The 27,913-nt window shown below is 55.9% G+C and overlaps 1 protein-coding gene across 2 annotated transcripts; it reads left to right on the top strand.

The window, feature by feature from the left end:
• Positions 1-45: 45 nt before the first annotated feature.
• Positions 46-27,913, top strand: EPHA2 (EPH receptor A2). 2 transcript variants are annotated; one of them, XM_053576445.1, is made up of 17 exons: positions 46-298; positions 4,919-4,986; positions 6,527-7,196; positions 15,486-15,641; positions 15,728-16,060; positions 16,854-16,969; positions 17,398-17,551; positions 18,274-18,373; positions 18,900-18,955; positions 19,222-19,347; positions 19,454-19,642; positions 19,768-19,829; positions 19,936-20,145; positions 20,295-20,444; positions 21,152-21,345; positions 21,963-22,118; positions 26,901-27,913. In XM_053576445.1, the coding sequence occupies exons 1-17, from the start codon at positions 214-216 to the stop codon at positions 27,004-27,006; spliced, it is 2,931 nt and encodes a 976-aa protein (XP_053432420.1). In that variant the 5' UTR covers positions 46-213; the 3' UTR covers positions 27,007-27,913. The 2 variants fall into 2 exon arrangements, with proteins under 2 accessions (XP_053432420.1, XP_053432421.1); XM_053576446.1 differs by lacking the exon at positions 46-298 and adding an exon at positions 321-1,356.

Genomic DNA, 27,913 nt, shown 5'->3' with positions numbered 1-27,913 from the left:
CCTTTAAAGACATTCCTGAGGGCGTGGCTTAATTGACGTCACGCGGGGCATGAATGAACAGGAGACGGTTCTCACCCAACTTCCATTAAGGACTCAGGGCGGGAGGGGCAGAAGTTGTGCGCCGGCAGGCGGGCAGGAGACAGACACCAAGGCCAGCGTACAGGAGTGCGGGAACCAGGCGCCGGGCATCGAGTGCAGAGCTAGGAGCGCGGCATGGAGCGCTGGGCAGCCCGCGCCTGGCTGGCTCTGCTGTGGGGCTGCGCGCTGGCCGCAGTCGCGGCGGCACAGGGCAAGGAAGGTGAGTGTGCGCGTGGTGGCCGCCCCGACTCTACTCAGCCCGGCTACCTGACCTCGGGACCCCCGCGCCTCCCCGCACTCCGTGCGCCGGGACGCGCGCGTTTTTGGAAACGCACCTGGTGCCTCACAGTCCCGGCCTGCGATCGGGACGAGCCTGGGATCCCCCCACCGGGGATTGTGGGGGCTCCAGAGACTACTAAGCGGTTTCGGCCCCTATGCGCGGGACTCGGAGACTGCAGAGAAGGGAACGCGGCGCCCGCCACGCGGTTGCAGCCCGGACAGCGGCTCCACGAACGCGTCCCAGCGGGGGGCGTGGGGGATCCCTTGGAGAAGACGGTCCTGGGGTACTTTCCTCGGGTTCAGTGTCTCAGCGACCTGAATTCACTAACACGCTTGCCCGTCTCGCAGAGAAGGCGTTTTTGTGGCGGCTGCGGACTTTGGGATGGGGCTCTTCGGTGAGCAGGGAGGCCCCTGCCAAAGCTCCCACTCTTTGAGATTTTTCTCCACGCCCCCCTTTGCCTCCAATCCCAGGGGGAGAGCGTGGAGAGAGGTTCGGGGCAATCCTTGCTCACGCACGCCTTTCCCTTCTTCCCTAGCCGCACTCCCGGGCTCCGGGGACAGGTTAGGGGCCGCGAATGCGGACAGGAAGTCCCAAAGTCAAGCGTTCTGAGCAAGGGGTGACTCAGACGAAGAAATGCTGCAGGTGGGGGCGCGGTCTCCGGAGATGTGGACCCGTCACCCCAGGGCCACCAGGGAGTCCATACACATCGGAGTTGGGGGACTGAATCACCCTCCTCCGCCCCAGCCCTCTGTGAGCCCGCACAGGGTGAGGGGAGGCAGACTTTGCTCAGGGCGGGGTGGGTGTGTTGGAGGGGAGCGCCGTCCCTCCGCTGGGGTCGCAGAGAAGATGAGGTCTCCTGCCTTTGGCCGAGGCCCTATCTGTCCATCGAGCCGAGGCCGGCTTCAATTTCCAACAGTGAGAGCAGGCTTTCCCCGCCTGCCTGGACAGAGCGACACTTCCGCAGGCTCCACGAGAAGGGAGCTCAAAGGAAACCCTGGGTGGGTGAGAAGTTTCCTTGAGCCTTGCTTTCTTTTTCCACCTCCCTAACGGGGGTGTTGGAAGTATTGCTATTCCAGGTCGGGTGGAAAAGAGGCTAGAGAGGAGCCCTTTGAGGGGGGGCGGGTGGAGGGTGTTCCTGTCCCTGGAGCAGACAAGGCCTCTGTCCCAACCAGGAGCTCTGGTTTCAGGGAAGCTCATGGCAGGGGTTTCTGCCACCCTCAATACCACCACCCCCCCCCAACTTCTGGTCCTCCCCCTTCCTGTGGGGGACTGTGGTTGGAGAGAAGGGGAGAGACAGCTGGAATCACTGCAGGCCTTTCTCGTGGGCTGCCCGAAGGGGTGAGGGGATTAGGCGGTTGCTTTCCTGCTGCAGCCCCAGCCACCAGCCACCAGCCTGCAAGCCTGGAGCCGCTTTGTCCTAATGCCCCCATGTCCATCTCTCCCCAGCCAGTGCCCCCATGGGACGGTAGAGGAAAAGTCTTGCTTAGGCCTCAAGAGCCCCTGTGACCACCCCCCAGGAAAGTGTGCTGGGGTGGGGGTGGGGGTGGCAGTGATGGCCCAGCTGGCAGCTGCTGGTTTCAGTTCCTGGGAGTCTAAATGTGGTGAGTCTGTCTGGAGGTGGGTTGGATGGCAGATAGGACACATGTGCCCTTTCCACCCTTAACCCAGGATGCTGTGAACTTCTCTTCTCCTTTTTTCCCCACCCCACCCCACCCCCCAGCTGCATTTGGAGGCTCAGGTAAAGCCAGTGGATCCTCAACAGCTACTGAGTTTGCCTTCTTTTGATAAATAGATAAACTGAGGGAGGCCTGAGCCCTCGCCAGCCACGGGCCTCTGGCACAGAGAGGGTCAGACCTGAGCATCTGGCTTCTTAGGGTGGCAGAACGAAGGGCTCCTTGTCTTGTGGTTAGTTTCATGGTGGATGTTCCTGGGAATTGGGCATCTGGGCCAGGGCCTGGGTGGGTGGCAGGGGCTGCTGAGCTGGGCTGCTGCTGATGGGAAGAGGACAGGGAGTGCCTGGAGGCCTGGGAAGTCCTTGACTTCTTGATTCTGCAAGGACCCAAGCCTGCCTTCTTGTCTCTACTCTCTGATTTCATGTGTCCTCCCTGCCTCCCCCTTTCTGTAGGTATTAGCTAGTTTTGGTTAAAAAGGGATTGGGGGAGCAGGGAGGTGACAATAGGGGGTGGGTAGTAGTCTTCCATTTGTGGAAGAAGCTGTAGAGCAATGCGGACCCACAGAAATGACATTTATGATGAAACTTCAGGCAAAGGAGGAGGATTTTCCAGGGATGAGCAGGTAAGGGGATAGATCTGGTCTTGCCCAGGCCTCTCAGTGAAGCCATCTGGAGCAGCTGAGGGGCTCTCAGGCTCCCCATCCCTTCCAGGGAAGCAGGAGCCTCTGTCCCTGGAAGAACTTGGGGAAAGAGCCGCACCCGTATGAAGGCACCCGTATCAAGGCGGAGGGACTGGGCTGGGCGCCTACTGTTCCTGGTGGTTGGTTCTAGGGAATTTCCTGGGGAGGGGGCTGAGGCTAGAAGCCCCTGGGGGAGGCTCCTTTCTGGTGAGGGCCTCTTTTCTTCTCTGGTTGAACCCTGTGCTACTAGAGCGAAGCTCTGGCTGAAAGGGGAGGGCTGTCTCTGGAGGATTGAGGGAACCCTCCTTGCCAGGTTAACCCTTCAGAGCCTGGGAGGGATGAGCCCCAGGGGCACAGATCTCAGCTTCCTGCCCCCCCCCCCACCCCGGGTGGAGTGTGTGTGTAGGACTCTGAGGAACACTCACCTTTGTCCTCCTACCCACTCCGCTGAAGCCAGGAGCCTCCAGATTCCTTCCTGTGTAGCCGGAACATTCCATTTGCTAGTGGTGTTAGTGAGTTTTCCAAGCTTGGGCCCTGGGCATGTCTGAACAAATCCCTGCCTCTCCCCCAACCCCCACCACCCCTAATCCCCCTCCCCTATCCCCACAACCTCTGCCACGTTGGAATTCTCCTTCCCTGTTGGGGCTGCTGGACCCTTCCTAGAGAGATTTGGCTCAGGTCAGTGGTCAGGGTGATGGTGCCTCACACCCAAGCCTTGGGGCCTTCAGCCCAGGGAGGAAGGCCATCTAACTTCAGGAAAGGACTCTTAAGACTAGTTTCAGAACCTACCTCCCAAGTCCCCAGACCAGGCCATCCATCCCTGCTCCCAGCCTGCCTGGAGCTTCCTCACCCCTGCCTGGCCCTGAGAAATGCTGCGTCCTGAGGCCAGATTCCTCATGCTCCAGGGCTTAGAGGAGCCATTACTTGGTCCCTTTCCTCTCTACCTTAGGGTTTTACTTTCTAAATCCAGGACCTTGTATAGGCTCTATGCCTCAGTTTCCCCAGTCTCTTTCCCCTCCATGGAGGGTAGCACTTATTGGCAGCTACCTGGACATTGCTTGGAAATGGAGAAGGGGCAGTACCTAGGATCTGGGGTCTTGGCTGTAGCCACTGAGCCTAGCAGAGGACCTGGGGTGGATCCAAGGTGGGCCAATGGGAGATGCCCAAGGGCAGAGCTAGGCCTAGGGAAGTCCCTGGCAATGTGTCCCTCCACCAGGCTCCAGATGACTCTCTGAGGACACTGTGGTCCTGGCACCTGGTTCCTCTGGGCCTGGGAAGTTCCCTGAAAGGGTTTTTCTTTCTTTCTTTTTTTATTTTGCTGTTTTTGGCCAGGGCTGGGTTTGAACCCACCACCTCCGGTATATGGAGCCAGCACCCTACTCCTTTGAGCCCTCTGCAAGGGTTTCCATCCCCAGTCTCCCAGGAATTTCTGGTACCCCCTGGGAGGGTATGAGGGCAGGGGCATTTGGGAGCAGCTTACCCAGGGAGCAGACCTTGCCAGCTGTATGCATCTTTGGGCCCCTCCTAGAGGCTCCTATGGGTTCAGAGCTTTACCCTGCCTGCTCTGTGGCTTTTGTCATTGGAAGATCTGTTTCCAGATACCCCCCTTCTCCTCTCCCCCTGGAGTTGTTCCCACCTGTTAACAGGCACTCTGTTCCTGGAGTGCCAGAGATGTATGTGTATGTAACGTGTGCATAAGTTTGTGCCGCATGGCCCAAGTAGGGTTGGGGTGTCCTGTGCTGGGGGGATGTAGCAGAAGTCAATACCAGTATCCCTGGGCCCACGTGTGTGAAGTGCTGCTGAAGGGCTTTTCAAGGAAGCAGACGGGTTGGGTATTTTGCTGTCACTTAATACCCCTGCTAGCTCCAGCGCTTTGCCCAGCTGCTCTCCTCCTGCTGGGCTGAGCTCCCTGGCCTGTCCTGCCCAGCTGGGGGTTGACTGAGGGGAGCAGTGTGATGGGAGACAGGAGGCCCAGTCCTGACCTCAACTGGCTGCATGGCTTTAACTGGGTCCCGTCTCTTCTCTGGGTTTGTTGAGGGATGGGATTTTTGGACATAGTGGCCTTATGTTGCCAGGTCTCTCTCTCTGAGAGCTGAGAAGGACATCAAGGCCTCTTGGGTTCTGGGAGTGACTCTCACCTTTTCTGTGGTGGTCTAATTCCTGGAGACACCCCCAAGCTGACCTGGCCCTCTCCCATTTCTCTTCCAGTTGTGCTGTTGGACTTTGCTGCAGCTAAAGGGGAACTTGGCTGGCTCACACAGCCATATGGCAGCGGGGTACGTACCCCCATCAGGGCAGTGTGGGGGTGGGAATGAGGCTGCTGGTCCCCTGTATGGATGGAGGAACTGAGACCCAGAGTGCATAGGCCCTGGCTTCAATTCAGCCACTCAGCTGGGGGTGGCAGAGTGGAACCGTTGGCTCCGCAGAAGGGCCAGTGATTACAGGGATTTTCTGACTCCTCTACTTATCTTTTGGGAGAGAAGGGGTTAAAGGTTCCTCTGTTTGGGGGTCTAGGGTTCCCTCCTACTGGGCCCAGCTTCTGCTGCCCTTCTTGCTTGTTCCCAATCAGGGTTCCTCCCCTCTAGACTGCCTTGCTGTGGCCAGGGCTGGTGGGTGGGGCTCTGGGGTCCTTCCACCAGCTTGGTATGTGACTGCTGTGTGATCTTGGAAGAAGATACTGCTGCTCTCTGGGCTTGGTTTCTCCCTCTGTACAATGGGCCCTTGCCAAGTTTGTCCTGGAGCCTGAGCTGGTGGGAGAGGAGTGACTCCAGGGGGCTACTTGGAATAGAATCCACTGCTGGCCAGATTTGTGTGAGCTGGGTACCTGTCCTTGGTCCCCCTAGCTCTGGGCAGGCCTGGGGTATGTCTGTGAGCAGATTTCTAGGATCCTGGAATGTCCAGCTAGAAGGGAATACCGGTTACTTAATCCAACCCAGTCATTATGCAGAGTGGGAAACTGAAGCCTAAGGGTGTGAAGAACCTTGGTCAATGCCACACAGTGCAGCCCAGGTCTTTTCCCTCCTCCCCTCTGCTTTCAATTGTTCCTTTATTCAACAAATACTTCCCTGAGCATCTGCTCTGTTTCAGGTAGGTCCCTAGGGGTACAGAGGAGAGTTTGTCTCTGCCCAGGGGGCTTAGAATCTAGTGTGGGAGCCAGATGTAGGTATCCCCTGTGCCATGTTCTATGATTGAGGGGACATGAGCCAGAGGAAGACACTTGGCCCAATTATGGCCCAACTTTGGAAGTCTTTCCAGAGATAGCTGAGGTGTGTTCCAAGGGAAGAACATGAATCGATCTGCTCCAAAATCCAATTCTGAATGTTGGAGGTTAAGTTTTTGACTTAACCCTGCCCCTGCCACTCACAGGCATATCAACACATGTTCGCACACAGTGAATAACAGTAATACCAGCTGCCCATATGACTGTCACTTCCTGCCAACCACTGTCACTGGCATTTGTAGATCATCTGGCATTGTCTCATCCCCTCATGAGGCAGGGGATCTTGTCCCCCTTATACACATGGAAACTTTGAGGCTCAGAGTGCATAAGTGACCTGCCTGAAGTCACACAGAGCCTCAGACTCTACCCTGGGCTTGCAGTTTACTATTAAGGTTCAGATATTGGGGCTAGAAAGCCCAGGGGACAGATCCTGCTTTGGCCACTTCAGGTTGTACCTCTCTGGGCCTCCGTTTGCTTCTGGATAGAATGGGGAGAGGAGGAAGTAGAAAGCACTTTCCTGCTGTCCTGTTCTGCCACCTGGGCCTCAGTTTCCCCCAGAGCACTTGCCCACACTCACCTGCAGTCTCCCCGCACAGTGGGACCTGATGCAGAACATCATGAACGACATGCCCATTTACATGTACTCCGTGTGCAACGTGGTGTCTGGTGACCAGGACAACTGGCTCCGCACCAACTGGGTGTACCGTGGCGAGGCCGAGCGCATCTTCATCGAGCTCAAGTTCACCGTGCGTGACTGCAACAGCTTCCCTGGAGGTGCCAGCTCCTGCAAGGAGACCTTTAACCTCTACTATGCCGAGTCAGATGTGGACTATGGCACCAACTTCCAGAAGCGCCAGTTCTCCAAGATCGACACCATTGCACCTGACGAGATCACCGTCAACAGTGACTTCGAGGCACGCCACGTGAAGCTGAATGTGGAGGTGCGCTCTGTGGGGCCACTCACCCGTAAGGGCTTCTACCTGGCCTTCCAGGACATTGGTGCCTGCGTGGCACTGCTCTCTGTCCGAGTCTACTACAAGAAGTGCCCGGAGCTGCTGCAGGGCCTGGCCCGCTTCCCTGAGACCATCCCTGTCTCCAGTGCACCCTCCCTGGCCACAGTGGCTGGCACTTGTGTGGACCATGCTGTGGTGCCACTAGGGGGTGAAGAGCCCCGCATGCACTGTGCAGCGGATGGCGAGTGGCTGGTGCCCATCGGGCAGTGCCTGTGCCAGGCGGGCTATGAGAAGATGGAGGACACCTGCCAGGGTGAGTGACGGTTCTAGGTGGCAGGGAAGGGGTATTGGGCTGGGGGTCCAGTCTTAGCTCTGGGTCTTTGGGCTCTTGGCAAGCTTTCCCTGCTCTGACATGCACTGGTTCTGTGATGGGCAATTGTAGGGCCTTCCTGGATATCAGCTTCCTTTCTTAGGACTGGACCCACTCATTAATTGAGAACGAATGAAATAAAGGGTATAGTATGGAGGTTATGCTTGGGGACTCTACAAAAATGCCCTTTTCACATCCCAGCTCTGCATTTAGCTCTGTGACTTCAAGCCATTCCGTTAACCTCTCTGTGCCTGTTGTCCTCATCTGTAAAATGAAGATGATTGTAGCGTCCATCTCATAGGGTGTTGTGATAACTCAATGACTTAATACTTATAAAATGCTTAGGTCAGTACCTGACACATAGTACTTTTAAGTGTAGCTGTTATTTTTGATTCATCCTATGAATACATCCCGAGTATCTGCTATGCACTGTGGACATATGGTATAGTCCCAAGAGCTAGTTTCATTCCTGTTAACTTACTGTGTGCCCTTAGGCAAGTCACTTAACCTCCCTGGATCTCTGATTCTTTTGTACATGGAGGTGACTGAATCAGACTTGGGGTTTGCATCCCTTGGCTGCGTGTTAGGATCACCTGGGATATTTTTGAAAAATGCCTACATTGGGGGAGAGGCGGAGGGAGGCACAGGGCCTGCCCTACTTCACTGACCCTCCCCAGGGCCACAGATCCAGATTATTCCATGGGGACAAACTGAGACCAAAAAAGGGGTCAATTAGATCAGACCCTCTCTGGGAATGGGGCCTGGGCATCAGTGAGCTCACGCTAAGGAGGCTGTGGTTTGGCGCAACCAGTGCCTACAACAGCGGAAATCTCCACAACGTGGATTTTTCAATGGGTGACTCTTTCTGGAAATGGCTCTGGGGCAGGGCATTTGTGGAATGCAGGCCAACCTTTAGAAGGCCAGCTCATCCCCTCTCTCTGGGAGCTTCTTTGCTGAGATAAGCGGGGTGTTGGGAAATTGGAGGGTTAGTCTTCTGCAGTTGCACACACCTGCTGGGCAACCTTGGGTAAATCCCAGCTCATCTCTGGCCTTGGATTTCCTGTGAGTAAAATGAGAAAATTCAACTACATCAGCAGACTTTGTGCTTGATTTTTAGCCATGGATCCTGCAACCCAGGAAGGGGGTTGAAGTGTTTGGAGGACCTGAAGGCCTTTCCATGGGTCCCCTTGTGTCCCACAGCAAATCCTCAGAACCTTGCTTAACATAATCTGTGAACCCCTGGATGAGAAGTTCCCTAAGAGCCTTCCTGGCCATAAGGCTGTGGTGTGGTCTCCGCTCCATCACCTCCTTGTTCCCCTTGCTTCCCTGTGTGCAGTGAGGCCCCCTTCCCCAGGGGCCCCTGCTTTAGGTGACCTCAAATGCACACTCCCGGTTTCAGACAATGACTGAGGGGTGGAGGGGCTGAGGCAGCCCAGTGGGGTGAGCAGGTCCCTCCCACATGACATCCTCGCACAAGAATGCGGGGTGGGGGTGAGGGGCAGCTGAAAACTTTCCACAGGCTGGTGATTCAGGCTGTGTAGAGATAAGTGGACGGTTGGAATGGGGGGATCTCTCCAGGAAGGGTGGCAGCCATCCCTCCTCTGGAGGTGGGGGTCAGGGTTCTGGCAGGCTTTGTTTGCAGAGGGCTGAGTGGGCCCCCTCTTGGGAAGACTCAGCCCAGCAGGAGGAACTAGTTTCTGAGAGTGAATTTTTGATTTAGCTAGTGGGACCCTCTCAATTGCCAGTCACCCAGTTATTGCCCTAAGTTTTCCTCCTTGGGACCCCCATTCAAATTCCTTTCTGTGTGGCTGGGTGCTGGTATGTGAGATGCTGGGACCCCCAGTCTGGCTACTCTTTATGCCTCCCTGACCATGAGGATGACAAAGATCATGACAGTCTCTGTGAAGACAAGTGCTTCCTTTGACAGGCACTGAACTAAGCAAGTGCTTTATCTGGATGCTGTTGCTGAATCTGCACCATCTGCCTTGGAGGCAGGGACTGTTATCAATCCCATTTAACAGATGAAGAAATTGAGGTTCAGAGAGAGGCAAAGAGCCTTCCCTGGAGGCACACAGCTAGAGTGTGGCTGCATCAGGCTTCTTTTTGTTTTGTTTTTTGAGACAGGGTCCTCATCCCCTGACTCTGTCACCCCGGCTGGAGGGCAATGGCGTGATCTAAGCTCCCTACAATCTCATATGCCTGAGCTCAAGTGTGCATCGGGATTTGAATCCAGGGATTGCAGCAGTGCTCAGGCTGCTGGATGGGTCAGGAAATGGGGCGGGAAATGACCAGTTCCTTTGGAATCCCTGACTCAGCTCCTGGCCCTGGGATGGGTTCTCTGGGCAGCCTTGAGATGGCAGGTCCTAGTGGAGGGTGTTTGGGGTTCCATCAGAGGTAGTGGTGAGTGGAAGGCCATTGCTGCTTGTGTTGAGGGAGACCTGAAGGGAGGTACAGGGTCTGCCAGAGATGGAGATCCTCCACAGAGGCTTCTATTGATGACAAACTGAACCCAGAGAGGGGGCAGGGTACCCTGAGGTCATCCAGCACCTTGTCCAGGTTAGTCCCAGGGTCGCTCCATTTCTCTTCTGGGTTCTTTCCCCAGGAAGCCTGGAGCTCAGGAAAGAGTTAAATGGGCAGCGGAAGGGAGGCACCTCCCAGGTGCTGTGCTGGACAGGTGGGCACGCTGCCCAGAGAGCTCCTGTGAGTTATGTCAGGAATGAGCCAGTTTCCCTCTGGCCCCCCAGCCCCACCCCCTGGCCCTGCCTAGGGGACAGTGGAGTCACTGGGGCTGACCGTCGTCCCTCTGGGGCTGCTTTGTCTCCCTGTTTGTCTCTGCTTCCTGCGCTGGCATCAGCAGCTGAGCTGGCGGGGGCCTGGCTGGCGCCTTAGCCCGGAGGGACTGCCGGCCAGGTGAGCAGGTGGCCAGCGGCCTTGGCCAGAGGCTCAGCCCAGCAGCTGGGAGGCCAGAGCTAGAGGAGGAAGCTGTAGGGGGTTGGAGATTTCCTGCTCCCTCAGGGGCCCAGCCCCTTAGGGATGTCCCCTCCCTACTCATTTCATTATCCCCCAGTTCACAGGGATACTCCATTCCAGGCACCATGGTGCATGTTTCATGAGTGGGGTTCCTTCAGTCCTCACAAACAACCTAGAGGGGATGAGGACTTTGCCCCATTTTATAGATGAGGAAACCGAGGCCCAAAGAGGAAACAGTGACCAAAAGAATCCTGGCCTGTACCGAGGAGGGCAGTGTCCTGTCCCCAGTTGCCCCAGGCATGTGTCCTTCCACCCACAAACTGTGATCCTGGCAAGTCCCTGCTGGGTCCCATCCCCCTCACCTATAAAAAGAGTGTGTTGAACATTGACTCTGAGGGACACTTCTGACATGGTGACCAGAATCTACTGCCTGTCACTTTCTGCTCAATTTGAGAACCTGGCCAGCTGTTGACTGTGTGACTCACACATGTAACAAGGAGGATATCCCTGGCATCCCGGGTGGCCCAGGCCTAGCCCAGGGTCTATAGCTGATGCAGAGGGCCTGGTTGAGGTGGTCTCTAGGCAGGGTGGCCTTGGGCTGTGGCAGCAGCTGTTGGTAGGATTCCTGCTTCCTCAGAGCATGGCCAATCTCTGGGCCAGGAGCCTTGTTAGCTGTTGGCTATGGCTCTCAGGCTGGCTCCGTCCCTGGGCCTGCAGGGGTAGGGACCACTGTGGCTGCACCCCCAGGTGGTGGCTCTGACCTCTGTGTCCTGCCTGCCCCACCCTCAGCTCACTCTGGGGGCACATCTAGATACCGGCAGCTCTGCTAGGCAGGTACTGGCTTCTCCCTCCCTTGTTTAGAGTAAGTGGGTCCCCAGAACGGAAGGAAGGAGGCAGGGAAGTGGGTCCCCAGAACGGAAGGAAGGAGGCAGGGAAGTGGGTCCCCAGAACGGAAGGGAGGAGGCAGGGAAAGCAAACAAGATAAAAGACTGGTGGTAGGGAAGGAGCATGGGGTGGGGAGCCATGCTTATCTCGGTTTGGTGGAGGAATGTGCTGGCAGATAATTCCCCAGGGTGTGTGTGAAAGGGGCCGGGTGCTGCCAGCAATTGGGCCCCCTTCTGTAAGGATGACCGGGTCTGCTGGGCAGGGAGCCACCAGGGCCTGAAATTATCAGTTCTCCTCCTCGTTTGCTGGGTCAATAGCTTACAGGCTGTGGTTCGCTGTCCGTCAGGGCCGGAGACAGTCCAGTCTGCACGTCCTTGGGCTGAGGTGGTACTGCGGTAGCTGGGCTGGACTTGGGGAAGTGACTGGCCCCAGGTGAATTGCTATCTGACCTCTTGACCCCATGACCTCACCTAGGAGGTGGCTGGGTGGGGGCAGGGGAGGTTCTGCTGGTGCTGGACTTGTGTCAGCAGCAAAAGGGCGTCTGTCCCTGAGTCAACCCATGCTGCCACCTGAGGGGCAGGCATTGGGAACTGGAAAGACCAGGGCGCAGCCACCGTGCCCCAGTTCCTCTGCTTGGAGTAGCCTGGGCCTGCCAGGCAGCTGGGCCCAGAGCAGCCCTCCACAGGTGTGCCATGGGTGTGCCAGAGTCAGGATCTTGTGTCAGCCAGATGGGCATCCTGGTCGTGGGGTCTTCCCAGGTGCTGAAACATTGCTCGCCTCTTGGCCTGGAGCATATGCTGAATGTGCACGTGGTAGGTTTTGCCATCCACTTGCTCCCTCATTCATTCACTCAGCTGTGCATCCATCCAGTACCCAAGCATTAGCTGCGCACCTGCCTCCCTCATGTCTGACCCAAGATGGGACACAGATAAATCAGCCTCCATTCCTGCTCCCCAGGAGCTACCAGCGCCATAGAAAATCCTGATATGTGCAGAAATAATTTCATATGGAGCGTGAAAGCCAGGCTGTAAATTCCCCTGGAGCTGAAATGTGTTTATCTGTCTCACCATCCTATCTCAGCACCCAGCATGGTGCCAGACACGTAGGAAGTGCTCATTTCTATTTGGCAAACATAAGATTAAGTAATAGATGCCCTAATGGGGCACAAAAGGACCAGGAATTGAGCAGTCTGGGAGGGCTGTGTAGAGGAGCTTAAGCTGGGTATTGAAGGATGCATAGGAGTTTGCCGGTTGACTAGGGGACAGTGGGTATTTGGTGTATATGGGTATGTTTGAGTGTGTGTGACCCCTGTCCCCCCTTTCCTGCCTAGAATGTGAGGAAATCTGACCAGAGAAAGTCAGGAAGACCCGGGGAACTGCTGATGGACTGGGACCCCTGAGGGCTTGCAAACCCTGGTGGGCCCCAGGGACAGCCCCTGGTGGTTCTGTGGTTGGAGGAGGGGCAGCACAGCCGTCAGGCAAGCACTTGCCCTGTTGACGCTTCCTCTGCACTGTATTATCTGGCACATCCGCAGCGGAAATCTCTCTAAATTCCCTCTTTCCTGGCAGCAGCAGCCGGGCCACCCCCGGGCTCTGGGGCCAAAGAACTCATCTCTCCTGCTTCCTCCACTGGGTGTAGGGCTGGGAGGCTTGGGAATAGCCACACAGTGGGGAGAAGAGGCATTGTGGGGGTTTACAGGTGGCTAAAGCTTTCAGGGCACCTGAGCTGCATGGGCTGTGGCCCCTTTCCTGGCTTGAGAGCTGGGTCTGGGCAGGTGTGATTGTGGTTCTGGGGGCCAAACCTGCCTCCTCTGAGCACCCCAATTCTGCTGGGCCTGGACTCCCTGGAGCCAATTGCTTACCCAGGATGAGGCCCCTTGGCAAGTCAAGGCATTTGGGAGGATTGAAACTCCAGGATAATCATGGCCCAGCTTTGTAAAGTCTCATTTTTATTTGAAGATTTGGGGGAGGAGAGAGCTATTTTTGTATTGTACAGATATGGGGAGGAATGCAAAATACACATGGATTTTTTAAATACAATAGGAGATTTAAAAGACATTTGGGGTTTGAAGAAGACCACCCAACCCCTTGGGCTAGACTCTATACTTTCCTTCTCCCAGACACAAACGTGCCCAGGTTGAGGAGATCTGAGCTGGGGGGTGGGTTGGGGGGAGTGCCACACACACCCACCTCCAGCTGCTCCAAGATTCCTCTTGGGATTTTCTGGTTGTTGAAGCAGGTCAGGACTGATTGTCTGTCTTCAGGCTTGTTGCAGAACATTGATTTCTCTTTGTCCTAAACTGAAGTGTTTTCTAAGCGCAGAGGTGGGGAAGGACAGAGGCCCAAAGTTAGGCATCTTTGGTTTAAATTTTGGTTTCCTGCCTTACTAGCTTGGGCACCTTGGACGAATTGTTTCGCTGATTTGAGCATCAGTTTCTCCACCTCCAAAGTGACATGAGTGTTAATAGCGCCCGTTTATGACAGGTTTACTGTGCGGACTAATTGAATGTAAAGAGCTGGACCTGGGCCTGCACACAGTAGGTGGTTATCAGAGGTCATTATCACTGGGGCTCTCAGCTCTGTGCAAAACTTGAGTCAGGTCCTGAGCCACCTCTGTCCTGCCACGTGGCCCTAGACATGCCCAATGGTGTGGTGTGTGCCCGAGCTCTCAGGGCCTGTGCAGAGGGTCTGGAGAGGTAGGTTGGGCTGGGGGGTTGAGAGGGGCTGTTTCAGGGTGGGGAGCAGACAGGGATGCAGCTTGACTTTGAGAGCAGAGTCACGAACAAGATGTCACTGTCACTGTCCAGGACTTTATAGAACAGCTGTCCTTTCAGCCCTCTCCCCCTGTCTCCAAGTACCCCTTCATACCTCTGCTCACACAGAGGCTTAGACAAAGAGGGCCTTGGCTCCAGACTCCAGTCCTGAGGGTTAGCAGACCAGGGCACTTGAAATTGCCTTTCCTGGAGCCGACTGTCCTTAGGCTATTAGGGGCCAGGTTGCCCCTGGGTCTTCCAGGCAGTCTTTGTCCAAGAATTTTTCCTGACCATGCAGATCTGACTTGGTCATTATTCCTACATCAGACCTTCTGTGAGATAGAGTCTCATCTTCTTGGCCTGGCATTCAAGGCTTTTTTTGACTACTTTATTGCCTGCTGTTCCCCTTATTTATGTCCCCAAAGCCACTCATACTCTCTGTACTTGTCACATTCTTTCTCACTCTTAACTCCCTCTCCCAGTATTTTTGCCCTGTTGAACTCTTACACAGCCTCTAAACCCCAGCTGAAATATCCTCACTGTGATTCCTCAGACTCCTTGGGGAAGGTTGTTTTCCCTTTTCCACTCCTTACCTGTTTCCCACCCCTTCATTGTAGACCTGCTTCCTGAGTTCAAGGTCTTCGTTTTCATTTCCATGTGGGCCCAGCATGGGAACAGGTTCAGGGTAGAGGATCAGTGTGTTTGATGAGCATGGCGCTGAGGAAGGAGATGTCTCAGGACCCTTTCTTCAGAATGAGCTAAAGTGGGTAATGGTAGGTTGTGGGGGGAGGTTCTTAGGTAACACTAACCCACCTTGGCTGCTTTAGGAGCTGCCCTGGATAGCCCTGCACATTGGACCTTGTGTCTGGGCAGCTTCCTGTGGGTCCAGGAAAGGCTTAGGCAGAGGCAGGATAGGGAAGTGGGAGGAAGAAGCCCCCGGAGTCAGGTGCCTGGCCCAGAACAGGACCAGCAACTGGGGGAGGGAGGAAGAGCCATATCCTGGCTGCCCTTCTGAGTGGTGGAAATGACTAGGCCCTGGAAGCAGAGCCAGAGAAAATGCTGGGGGCCTGGCCTTTCCTGCTTTCTGCTCGGCCCGCCCCGGAACGGGAAGGTGGGCAGGTCCTAGGGTCGGGGCCAGGGGTGGCACTCTGAGCTGGTGAGGCTGGCTGATAATTGGGGTGGTGGTGATAGCAAACGGTCAAGAAAATACAGTCATTGCCCTGGGCAGCTCACAGCCACCCAGGTGGGGACCCGACAGTCTGGTCTGCACAGATTCAATGCGGTAAGGCAGGAGGGCAGCCTGCCAGTGCTGAGCCAGGCCTGGGACAGGATTCCCAGGAAGCTGAAAGGCAAGATGTGGCCTTGAATGCCAGGCTCAGGAGCACGGGGCTCCTGGCGAGAGCCAGCAAGAGTGATGTGAGGGTGAGGCATTTCCTGGGTGCCCAGCACACGCTGGTGATCGCCACGCATTTCCTCAGCATAAGACATTTCACCAATGAGAAAATAGGTCCATAAGGGCTTATCGACTTGCCGAGGGTGAAGGGGTTCCCCATGAGGGAGTAGCACAGTCACTTAGGGTGGGAGCAGATTGAACTGATGTCCCTGTGTTCTGTCTGTCCCACCAGCCTGCTCACCTGGATTCTTTAAGTTCGAGGCATCTGAGAGCCCCTGCTTGGAGTGCCCTGCCCACACACTGCCGTCCCCTGAGGGTGCCACCTCCTGCGAATGTGAAGAAGGTTACTTCCGGGCACCTCAGGACCCACTGTCGCTGCCCTGCACACGTGAGTCTTGCAATGGGTCAGGGAGGAGTGACTGAGAGTGACATGTCCAGGGCCAGGTGGAACACTGACCTCTATCCTCTATTCAGGCCCACCCTCTGCCCCACACTACCTCACAGCTGTGGGCATGGGTGCCAAAGTGGAGCTTCGCTGGACACCCCCCCAGGACAGCGGGGGCCGTGAAGACATCGTCTATAGTGTTACCTGTGAGCATTGCTGGCCTGAGTCTGGAGAGTGCGGGCCCTGTGAGGCCAGTGTGCACTACTCAGAGCCACCACACGCGCTGACCCACACCAGCGTGACGGTCAGTGGCCTGGAGCCCCACATGAACTACACCTTCACTGTGGAGGCCCGCAATGGTGTCTCGGGCCTGGTGACCAGCCGCAGCTTCCGCACTGCCAGCGTCAGCATCAACCAAACAGGTGAGGCCTTAGGGGTGGTGTCTGTGCCCCATGTGGCCTGCCCGGATAGGACTTAAAGAGGACAGCCTCCTCTTAAAGGGCTCAGCTGTGTTTAGAGAAAGGCGGCAGAGCTCATGGTTAAGTTTGGTCTCTGGGCCAGTTACGGTGACTCTGCCTGTAATGCTAGTGTTCTGGGAGGCTGAGGCGGGAGGATCCCTTGAACTTAGGAGTTGGAAACCAGCCTGAGCCAGAGTGAGACCCAGTCTCTACTAAAAATAGAAAAATCAGCCAGGTGTTGTGATAGGGACCTATAGTTCCAGCTACTCAGGAGGCTGAGGCAGGAGGATTATTTGCGCCTAAGAATGTAGGGTTGCTGTGAGCTTGGCTGTTGCCATAACACTCTAGCTGGGGTGACAGAGTGAGACCGTGTCTCAAAAAAAAGTGTGATTTCTGGAGTCACTCTGAGCACTGTGGCTGTGGGCAAGTTACTTAACCTCTCTGGGCCTTAGTTTTCTCCTCTATAAAATAGGGGTATAATCAAGAAGATTTAAAGTACTATACGTAAGTCTCTTAAAACAGTGCCTGCTCCATAGAAAGGATTTAGTGAGAGTAAGCTATTGTTTTATTTTCATTACTTATGCGATTGTAAATGCTTTTGGGGAACTTCTGACGTGCCAACCACTGTGGTGAGCAGCCCTGGGGCTCTGCCCTCTGGAGCCAGAAGTTTAGGATCCCAGGTTGGGGTCTAAAGAACCTGGGTTGTGGGGGCACTGGCTCTGGGTCTGCTTATCTCCCCTCTCTTTGTCGTGTTTAGAGCCCCCCAAGGTGAGGCTGGAAGGCCGCAGCACCACCTCGCTGAGTGTCTCCTGGAGCATCCCCCCACTGCAGCAGAGCCGTGTGTGGAAGTACGAGGTCACCTACCGGAAGAAGGTAACTCCTGGAGGGTCGGGGCTTAGAATGGGCTGGGTACCACACAGCTGCCTGAAGATACTTCTGCAGATGGGGAAATTGAGGCCTGGGGTGTCCCAGAGAGTACCTGTCCCAGGGCAGCCCAGCACAGATATATAAGAGAGAAGACAGTGTATTCGGGATCTTTGGAAGGCACGGCCGGGGTGGGGACAAAAGTGGGGTCTTTGGCATCACACAGACGTGGGTTTGAGTCCTGGGTTGTGAGTCCTGCATTTGCTGGTTCTGCCCTTGAGTGAATCACTGCCCCTCTGAGCCTCAGTTTCCTCCTCTGTAAGAAGAGTCTCAAGTTTGCTAACTTAGGTGAGCCATCTTGCTAGCTGAGGTGGGCGAGCTGAGGTCTCTGCCTGCTGTCCTCATTACCTGCTCTTCTGCCCGGTCCCCAACCACAGGGGGACTCCAACAGCTACAATGTGCGTCGCACTGAGGGCTTCTCGGTGACCCTGGATGACCTGGCTCCGGACACCACTTACCTGGTCCAGGTTCAGGCTCTGACGCAGGAGGGCCAGGGAGCCGGCAGCAAGGTGCACGAGTTCCAGACACTGTGTGAGTTGAGGGGCCAAGGCCCTTTTTGAAACCAAACACTTGAGACATCCTGGGAGGAGCAAGTAGGTCAGAGGACTTAGAAATGCCACCTTCTGGCTGGGCATGGTAGCTCACACCTGTAATCCTAGCAGTCTGGGAGGCTGAGGCTGGTGGATTGTCTGAGATCAGGAGTTCGAGACCAGCCTGAGCAAGATCGACACCTCATCTCTAAAAATTGCCGGGCACTGTGGGGGGTGCTTGTAGTCCCAGCTACTTGGGAGGCTGAGACAAGAGGATTACTTGTGCCTGAGTTTGAGGTTGCTGTGAGCTATGATGCATGGCACTCTACCAAGGGCAGCGACAAAGTGAGACTCTGTCTCAAAAAAAAGAAATGCCACCTTCTAGTCAGCCAGGGCCTGACTGTTTGTGGCTGGCATAAACCTGGAGAAGGTTTGGGGGAAGGGAACGACTGAGGGATGTGGGACCAGGGATGTGGACTGTGGTTCTGGCAGACCCAAGTTCAAATCCACATCGCAGAAAGGGCCAGCACTTAGAGTCCTGCTCTCCTGGGAATACCCACTGCAAGACTTCATCCAGCTGTGAAGCGAGAATAAATATCTTATGAGCCTTCACAGGTGCACCTGCCCAGGTGTCTCAGGCTCTCTAAGTGGGCCTTGGGTGCAGTGGGAGCATGGCCATAATTCAGGGGGCCTCCCTTATGGTCTGCTGGTTTTCCCCATTAGCCCTGGAAGGATCTAGCAACTTGGCGGTGATTGGCGGGGTGGCTGTCTGCGTCGTCTTGTTTCTGGTGCTGGCTGGAGTCGGCTTCTTCATCCACCGCAGGTTCGTCAGAGCCTCTCTAGGCTCACAGGGCTGAAGTGGGACGCAGAGGCTCAGGAACCTCAGTGTCCTCATCTGAACAGAGGCACTGATAGTAATCTAATCTAACCTAGTCTAGTCTCATCCCTGCCTCGGGATAGTGTGAAGAGATAATTTGCTCTAAGAGCCTGGCACGTGGTGGGGGTTCAGGAGATGGTGGTCATTATCTCTGCTCTTGTTAGCAGTGTGGTCACACCTCCTCTGGACACACAGGCAGGAAGTGCTGGGTGGCACTAATGATGAGGAAAGCCCTCATTATGGCTACTTAAGGGGCCATTTGGGGCTCAGAGCCCAAGGAGTGAGCCCTGGCTCACCCATTTCCTCTCTGCCTCTGTCCTACCGTCCCCACACTGTGCCCTGAGATTGGGGCTTGAGCAGGGTGCTGAGCTCCCAAGCCTCTGCTCAGGACCAGAGCAGGCCCTGGGCTCCCCTGGCCAGAGCAGGCCTGGCTGACCTTCCTGTGTGTTGGTTCCCCATGGGGTTTTTTCAGGAGGAAGAACCTAAGAGCCCGCCAGTCCTCGGAAGATGTTTACTTCTCCAAGTCAGGTGAGATGTGGTCCCTGACCCAGGCCCAGCCCTGGCCTTGATTTCCCAGAGGCTTCCATAGCTATGGTGGAGGTCGGGGACATTGCAAGGGTGCTAAAGGTGGGGCCCAGAGGCTTCTGTGGGGCTGAGCCAGAGGGTCTGTTCCCACTCCCTTGTTCCTGGGGTCTCTGGGCATGTGACCTCCTCCTCCTTCCCTAGGACAACGCTTTGACCTCCTCCTCCTTCCCTAGGACAACCTCTTTGACCCTACCCCTTCCCTCTTTCAGAACAACTAAAGCCCCTGAAGACATACGTGGACCCCCACACATATGAGGACCCCAACCAGGCTGTGCTCAAGTTCACCACTGAGATCCATCCATCCTGTGTCACTCGCCAGAAAGTGATTGGGGCAGGTGAGGCTGGTGCACCTGCTGGGGAAACAGGTGTTGGGCCATACAAGTTAGGGGTGCTGGCGCCTGGGCTGACCGGGACGCTCCCCCTGACTTGGCCCACCCACAGGAGAGTTCGGTGAGGTGTACAAGGGAACACTGAAGGCGTCCTCAGGGAAGAAGGAGGTGCTCGTGGCCATCAAGACGCTGAAAGCTGGCTACACCGAGAAGCAGCGGGTGGACTTCCTCAGCGAGGCCAGCATCATGGGACAGTTTAGCCACCACAACATCATCCGCCTGGAGGGCGTCGTCTCCAAATGTGAGTCCTGGGAGACCCTCGGGCCTGACCACATGGGGGTCACCTGGCAGGGCTGTGTCCATGGCTGTGCCCTCCTCTCTGCACACACCTGTGCGTGCCTCCCACTCACCTCTTCCCTCCCACAGACAAGCCTATGATGATCATCACTGAGTACATGGAGAACGGGGCCCTGGACAAGTTCCTTCGGGTGAGGACGTGGGCCATGGCAGGCAGGAGTGTGGGGATGTGGGAGCAGTCGCCTAGGGGTGCCCTGTGTCGGGCCAGCTGGCGGCTGAGGGTCTGTGCTGTGACAGGAGAAGGACGGCGAGTTCAACGTGCTGCAGCTGGTGGGCATGCTGCGGGGCATCGCGGCCGGCATGAAGTACCTGGCCAACATGAACTACGTGCACCGGGACCTGGCCGCCCGCAACATTCTGGTGAACAGCAACCTGGTCTGCAAGGTGTCTGACTTTGGCCTGTCCCGTGTACTGGAAGATGACCCTGAGGCCACCTACACCACCAGTGTGAGTTGGGGGGTGCTGTCAGTGCTGAGGGTGGGGGCACCAGGGGCAGGCAGCCTTCACCCTGCCCAGGGTTCTCTCACGAGGAGGGGCCTGAGCTCTGGCTGTGGCAGGGTGGCAGACACTGGTGACTGAGCCTGGGTCCCCTGCAGGGAGGCAAGATTCCAATTCGCTGGACAGCCCCAGAGGCCATTTCTTACCGCAAGTTCACCTCAGCCAGTGACGTGTGGAGCTATGGCATTGTCATGTGGGAGGTGATGACATACGGCGAGCGGCCCTATTGGGAGTTGTCAAACCACGAGGTGGGCCCCCTTGCCCTGCCCAGACCTGCCTGGACCTGAATTTAAACCCTTTACTCATTCCCAAACCCCAGGGGCTGGGCAGAAAAGAGTTTTTAAGGTCTAATCTTCATCTGATAGGGACCATTCTCAGGTTCATTCAGGGAATGTTTATTGAGGACCTACTATGTGCTGGGCCTCGTTCTGGGACCCAGGCCCCAGTCTCTGCTTACAGTCTAGAGAGTACAAAGGCAAGAGAACAAGGAGCCGGGTGTGCGTGTGTATCCGTGTGTGCACACATGTGCATAGTGTGTGTGTGTGTCTATGTGCCTGGCGCCTCACCCAGCCTGGCAGCCTCGGAGGCTTCCCAAGGGGGGCACGTCTCTGCTGAGACCAAGGACACAATAAGATGGCCAGCTGCCAGATGAAGAGAAGGTGGGGGAGGAGAGGCAGGAGGGAGGCTGGGGGCAGGATGCAGAGCATGGCCGGCACCTGGGTGCCCTATAGAGTCCCTTCCTTCACGGAGCTCTGGGAACAGCCCCTGAGCATTTGTCCTTTGGGTAGTTCTGAAGGCTGTGTGTCAGGCTCAGCAGCCCATCCTGCCTGTTTCCGGGATGTTTTGTTTCCTCTCCCTCCCGCCTGCCGCTGTATGGTGAGCTCCCAGGGGCCTGGCTGGCTGCAGAGGTCTCTGTGGCCTCCTGCCATGGCACCCTGACCATCCTGTCCCCCAGGTGATGAAAGCCATCAACGAAGGCTTCCGGCTCCCCACGCCCATGGACTGCCCCTCCGCCATCTACCAGCTCATGATGCAGTGCTGGCAGCAGGAGCGTGCCCGCCGCCCCAAGTTCGCCGACATCGTCAGCATCCTGGACAAGCTCATCCGTGCTCCTGACTCCCTCAAGACCCTGGCGGACTTTGACCCCCGGTGAGTTCCAGGCCCTCTGCCAGTGGTGACCTCCAGCTTCCCTCCCTCACACTTCTGAGCCACATGGTAGAGTGGCCAGCCAGGGGCAGCTGGGGGCTGCCGGGGGACTCAGAAGTTCTGCATGTGCTTTCTCAGACCATACGGGATGGTTTGGGGAATCCTAGTAGAAGTGACCGGCTTAGGTGGTCAATATGCTGTGTACTGTGGACTTAATGTGTTTTCACTCATTTAAATAAACTATGAGACAGGGTCTATCCGCTTTCTGTGGATGGAGAAACTGAACGAGGGTGATTCACTCTTACATGGCTGCCAAGTGGCCAGGCCAGGATGTGCCCCCAGGACCCTGAGTCTCTGCTGGTAGCATTTCATGATTCGGTGGTGGGTGGGTGGTGATGGTCTTGTTAGTAGGAGCAGAGGGACAGCAAAAGTTCCTAATGTGCCAGGCTGTCTGTCTCACTGGACCCTCCATGGCTGACTTAGTTCTCCCATTGCCCAGATGAAGAAACTGAAGCACGGGGCAGCCAAATGAATTGCCCAGGATAAGAAGCAGTGGGCTCAGGGCTCACAGTGGGGCAGTACAGCAGCCCCTCGCCTACAGTCGGTGCTTCCTGTTACAGGGTGTCCATCCGGCTGCCCAGCACCAGCGGCTCAGAGGGCGTGCCCTTCCGCACAGTGTCCGAGTGGCTCGAGTCCATTAAGATGCAGCAGTACACAGAGCACTTCATGGCGGCCGGCTACACGGCCGTCGAGAAGGTGGTGCAGATGACCAATGAGTGAGTCAGACCCTACCCTGGCCCCTGCAGAGGCACCTCTGCCCCACTGCCTCCACCTTTACTCTTTGCTCTCTCTCTCTTCCTCTTCTGGGGAGAGGGGCTTCTCGGGGAGGGAAGGGCAGAACCAGGCTGGCTATCAGCAGCTCTGGACGCCCACCCCTTCCTGGCTCTCTTTCCAGAGTGGAAGTGTAATAGTAATTGTAATCACGACAGGAGCTACCGTTTGTTGAGGGCTGACTATGTGCCGGCTCTGTGCTCGAGCACTTTGAATCAGTCCTTGTGAGATCCCGGCAGGCCAGGTCCTGTTATGTCCCCTCTGGACAGGTGAGAACCGCGTGCAGAGAAGTGCAGTGACCTGCCCAAGGTCCTGAAGCCACTGGGCAGAGTAGGGTTCCAGCTCTGGTCAGCCATGGTCCAGGGCACAGGAAAATAGAGGTCGTTAGTGGAGAAACTGGGGCTGAGAGGTCACCTGGTGTGGCTGAGGTCACGCAGCCAGTTAGGAACAGCATTCCTCTCTGGGATGCCCTGGAGAGTCACCAGCCAATGCCTCCCAGGCACCTCTCCCCCTGGGTCCTGCCATGTAGCCTCTTGAAAAGTACCCCTTACTCCCTGCTAGGTCTGGGTTTGGCCCTTTGTCAGGCTGCCCCGTGGGAATTCTTCTGTCCTCCCCAGCTCCAGCATCCTTAGAGACCTTTCCCGGCATGGCCTTGGCAGGGACACCTCCTCTTGTCCAAGAAGGAGAAGACATTATCCTCTTAGCCTTTTGTGCCTCTAAAAATAAGGGACCCTACACATCCCTGCCAAAGTCATGGCAGGAACAGGCCCTGGGGCTGGAAGGTTTTGGGAACCACATGCATGGAGGGGACAGGCTGGGCCTCCTGCGGTTTTGGGTCACAGAAGTTCTGGGATTTGAGCCTGTGTTTGAATGTTCTCTGAGACCTCTGGAAACTGCTCAGTTGGGCCTCTGACCTTCTGGCCAAGGTCAGGCCCCCCTCTGGGGGCAGCCAGCCATGGGAATCAGAAATATGATGGAGAGAGGGGAAACGGATCCCAGATTCTCTTGCTGTCAGTCCCTGGCAAGGTCACAAGCATGGGCTCTGCAGTCATATCTGGGTTCAGGTCCCACATCTGCCACTTCCTAGCAGTTGATCTTGATCAAATTATATCCAACTTTGAGCCTTGGTTTCCATTTCCCATTGCGGGGACCACATGGGTCCAAGGCAGATGACACACCCGGCACACAGTAGGGGTTTAATCCACATTGTTCACCTCTTCTTCTGCACTCCCTTGCTTTCCTCTCGTGGTCCACGGGCAAAAGCCGGGATTCTTTCGCTCCCTCCTTTTTCCTGGGAACCTGGACCAGTCCTTTGGTCCCCACCATGGGCTCCCACGAAGGACAACACAACTTCTCCTCAGTGACCAGAGCGGAGAGCAGGGAGAAGCGTAGGAAACACATGTCCTCAGAAGTGTCCCAAAATAGCCCGGGGTGCTCCTGGCCAATTCCTTTCCCACGAGCAGGGACAAGGCTGTCTTGGATGGATGGAGACCGTGTGTGTGTGTGTGTGTGTGTGTGTGTGTGTGTTTGCGTTTTGGAGTGTGTGTTGTTTTGAAACGGCTGGATAAAGGCAGGAAGTCATTCAGGGTTCCCTCCTCCCCCAACCAGCATGCCGGAGTGACTCACATCACCACTGCCTTCTCCTTCCCCTCCAACTCTTTCCAAATAAATGGGATCCCAAAGCAATTTTTTAAACCTTCAGCCTGTATCTGCACATACCCTGAATCCCAATGGGAGGCTCAGAGCTGGTCACAGGAGAACCCACCCCTTTCCCAGGGGATCAGGCTTCAGTGTCCCACTCCCTCCCCTTCCTGGCCTCTTGGACCCCTCCCAAGGGACTAGCTCTTGGTCCCCTGTGGTCTTTGAAACTGTCTCTTCCTAGCTTGAGCAGGTTTGTAGAAACACTAGACTAATGGTTTCAAATATTTTATTATTATTATTTTTTTTTTTTTTGTATCACTTTATGGCCCTCAGTAGAGTGCCGTGGCATCACACAGCTCACAGCAACCTCCAACTCCTGGGCTTAAGCGATTCTCTTGCCTCAGCCTCCCGAGTAGCTGGGACTACAGGCGCCCGCCACAACGCCCGGCTATTTTTTTGTTGCAGTTTGGCCGGGGCCGGGTTTGAACCCGCCACCCTCGGTATATGGGGCCAGCGCCCTACCGACTGAGCCACAGGCACTGCCCCGGTTTCAAATATTTTTTAAGGAGCTAATGAAAGGGGTGGATGTTGCACCCCAGAAAAATGCTCAGCACACCACCAGGCCCTGACCAGTGTCAGGATGACAGTGTCCTCTGCCGGGGCTGAGGGCACAGGTTGATGGGCCCTATGGTCTCACATACCAGCATAGGCCTGGTGCCCAGAGGAAGGGTTGCTGAGTGAACGGATGATCTGATCTGATCTGTGAGGCTCCGAGAGCCCTTTCTCACTCCCTTTTCCTCGCAGGCAGGCCCAGGGCACAGTAGGTGCTCACAGGGTGTACAGACTTCCTGGGGCCAGGGCTGGTGTTGGGAGGGCAGGAGAAGAATCAGATGGTGCAAAGGTGGCTTCAGTGTTGTGTTCCCATTCCTGTGAGGGGATGTGACTTGGGGGAGGGGAGTGTGACTGCCCTGCATCCCTGAGGGGAAGCTGAGGCTGGGGCTGGAACAACTTGGAATGCTCTGCAGTGGACCACAGGCCCTGGCCTGTCTGGGACCCCTATCCCAGTGCGCTGTTGGGTGGTTAGGAGAGAAAGGGAAGGTATGGGGGGCTCTGTGAGAGAAGGGGGCTGGGAAGGGGGCAGGAACAGGCTGGTCAGGAGGATTGAATGGAAGCTTCCCGTATACACATGAAAAAACTGAGGCACAAAGGCAGGACCTGACCCACCCAAGCTTTGACATGTGGCCAGGACTAGAATTCAGCCTCCACCCTCCCATCCAGGACTTTGGCCTCCCAAACAGGCCTTGGAAGCAAACTCTGCTTCCTCCTTGTGAGATTAGCCACTCCGCTCTGGGAGACAAGTCTGGGCAGAGGCTTAGTCCCCACTATGGCATTCATTCATTCATTCATTCATTCAGCTGACTCCCCACCCAACCAGGACCTGCTGTGTGCCAGCCCTATGCTGGTCCCTGGGAGGGGATGCAAGGCCCAGGCAAGGAGCTCTCTGCTCTTGTCCTAGGGCTCACAATACCCACTGGTTCTTAAAACCTACGTCAGGGTTGGGGTCAAGGTCAGAAGACTTCAGAGCATCACGTTTTGTGAGTCAGGGCTTGAACCAGAATCCTGCCCTCTTAGTGAGTGCGTCCTCCCTTGGTGGTCCGAGTTTCCTCCAGGCCGCCATTGGAGAGTGCAGGAATAGGGGCCTTATTACTGCTTCTTCAACACCCCCAGCTGTGTAAGGTAGAAAGGCCACCCGGGTGGTAGCTTAGGAAGTCCTCCCACGTGTCCAGCTTCATGTGTCCTGCTGCCGTGGGAGCGGCCAGCCCCTACAGGGGGTCTCCCCGCCACCCCCACTCACCTGGGCCTGCCTGCCCTGCCCCGCTTACCGCCATGGGCCCCGGAGCCTGTGGGAAAGTCATGTCTCCAGAATTGCACAGAGGAGTCGCACCATGTAATTAGCTCCACTTACAGCCAAGAGACGGCCCATAAAAACCTCGGTGTTTTCATGGGTTTGGGCTGCGGGTGAGGGTGGTGGAGGAGAGAAACTCCCAAGGTGAGCAATAAACATCCTGCTTACGGGTTCCTGGGCGCACAAGTGGTTTTATGAGGGATGGAGGGGCCTGGAACAGCGTGTGGTGGGGGAGTGTACCTCGTGGGGGTGGGAAAGGAGGGCTGCGGCTACTAGCATGTCTTTGCCTGGTAGATGCCGCCTCCCCGCTCGGTTGTGGTTTCTGAGGCCTCCACCCTCCATCAGGCTACACATGTACCACCCCATAGGGGAAGACCCCTGCCTCAGGTGACCTAGTCACTGGGCCTGGTGGCAAGCCCCTCCCACTAGAGATTTGCAGAGTGTCAGTCCTTGTGAGTCCCTCAGCAGGTATTTCCCAAGTCTCTCCCCATTTACCAGACCTGGGAGCTTGGAGGGAATAAGGGTGAAACAAGGCAATGGATGGGAAGAGGGCTTGGGTGGAGTGGCTTTGAGCAATGTCCCCAGAAGAGGCCTTGGCTGTAGGAATGTTAGGGACAGACTGGGGGTGGGGGAAAGGGAAGCATTTGTTCACAGCTGGTTTGATTCCCAGCTCGTCCACCTCCTGGCTGTGTGACCTTGTGTAAGTCACTTTCCCTCTCTGAGCCTCAGTTCTCCAATGTGCAAATGCGGGTGAAAAGAGCACCTGCCTCACAGATAATTTGCAAAGATTTCATTAAGAAATTCCCAAAGTAGCTGAATGTGGTGGCACATGCTTGTAGTCCCAGCTACTCGGGAGGCTGGGGCAAGAGGACTGCTTCAGCCTCAGAGTTTGAGGTTGCTACGAGCTATGGTGATACCACTGCAGTCCAGCCCATACAACAGAGCGAGATCCTATCTCAAATAAACAAATAACTCAAAAGCTCGCCAGAGCCTCTGTCATTTTGCAGACTTTGTCAATCGCAGGCCATCTTAGTGTGTGACTCTCCCCTCAGGCTTGCCTAACCTGGGCTCTCTTGCGCCCAGGTCCCTAAGGGTCCCTCTTCCCCCTCCCTGGCTGCCCCCATGTGGCCTGGCTATTGCCTGCTCCAGCCCTGACTCTCCTTTTTCTCCCCACCCACAGTGACATCAAAAGGATCGGAGTACGGCTGCCCGGCCACCAGAAGCGCATCGCCTACAGCCTGCTGGGACTTAAGGACCAGGTGAACACGGTGGGGATCCCCATCTGAGCCGTGACAGGGCCTCTCGCCCTGTCAGCCAAGAATACTTGAAGAAACAGAGTGGACTCCCTGCCAGCACCACGCTGGGCTGCCAGGGACCTTATTTATTTCCAATTCCTTCTTAATGCCCACTGAGGCCTCTGCTGGGGGGTGTTGGACCATACCCTGGCCTGAACTGAGGAGACGCTCAGGGATCCTGGGCTGGGGCCCTCTTCCCCTACAAAGGACAGACGGCCAAGCACTTAGCAGGCACCGACCGCCACGTTCCCAGCACCCCAGGGGCAGGAGCCCCACAGAGACCTTTGGACAGACACGTGGGACTGTTCCAAACTGACCTCCCCTTCACTTTCTCCCATAAGAGACCATCTTGGGAGAAGGGGGCTTGGCCCAGGGCCTGTGCACAGGGTACCTCAAGCCCCATCCCTCACTATAAGAGGGCAGACCTTGAATTTGACTGGGTGAGACCCAAAGTGGTCCCCGTCCTTCTATGCCTTCCTCAGACCCCCAGGCCCTGTCCTCAGCCCTAAACAGCTGAACTCTTATTTTCCTGGGGCCCTCACAGAATGCTTGGTTGTGTTGAGGGTTTTTTTAATATATATTTTGTACTTTGTGGAGAGAATGTGTGTGTGTGTGGCGGGGGGCCCCATTAGGGCTGAGGGCAGAGGATGGCCTGTGTCAGACATTCCTGGGATGGGGGCCGAGGGGCTGGGGGACTGGTGCTGCAGGAGTTTCCTGCCCGTTTCCCAGTCCGCCCCATCTCTTGGCCCTTTAGACAACATTTACTACTCCGTCAGTGTTAATGATTTTGTTTTGTTGGGTTTTTTTTTTTTTTTTTCGAACCTTAATTTATTATTTTTTTTATATTTATTGTTAGAAAATGACTTATTTCTGCTCTGGAATAAAGTTGCAGATGGTT

The sequence above is a fragment of the Nycticebus coucang genome, chromosome 22 (assembly GCF_027406575.1).
Source record: "Nycticebus coucang isolate mNycCou1 chromosome 22, mNycCou1.pri, whole genome shotgun sequence".
NCBI lineage: Eukaryota > Metazoa > Chordata > Mammalia > Primates > Lorisidae > Nycticebus > Nycticebus coucang.
This window is presented reverse-complemented; position numbering and strand designations above follow the sequence as displayed.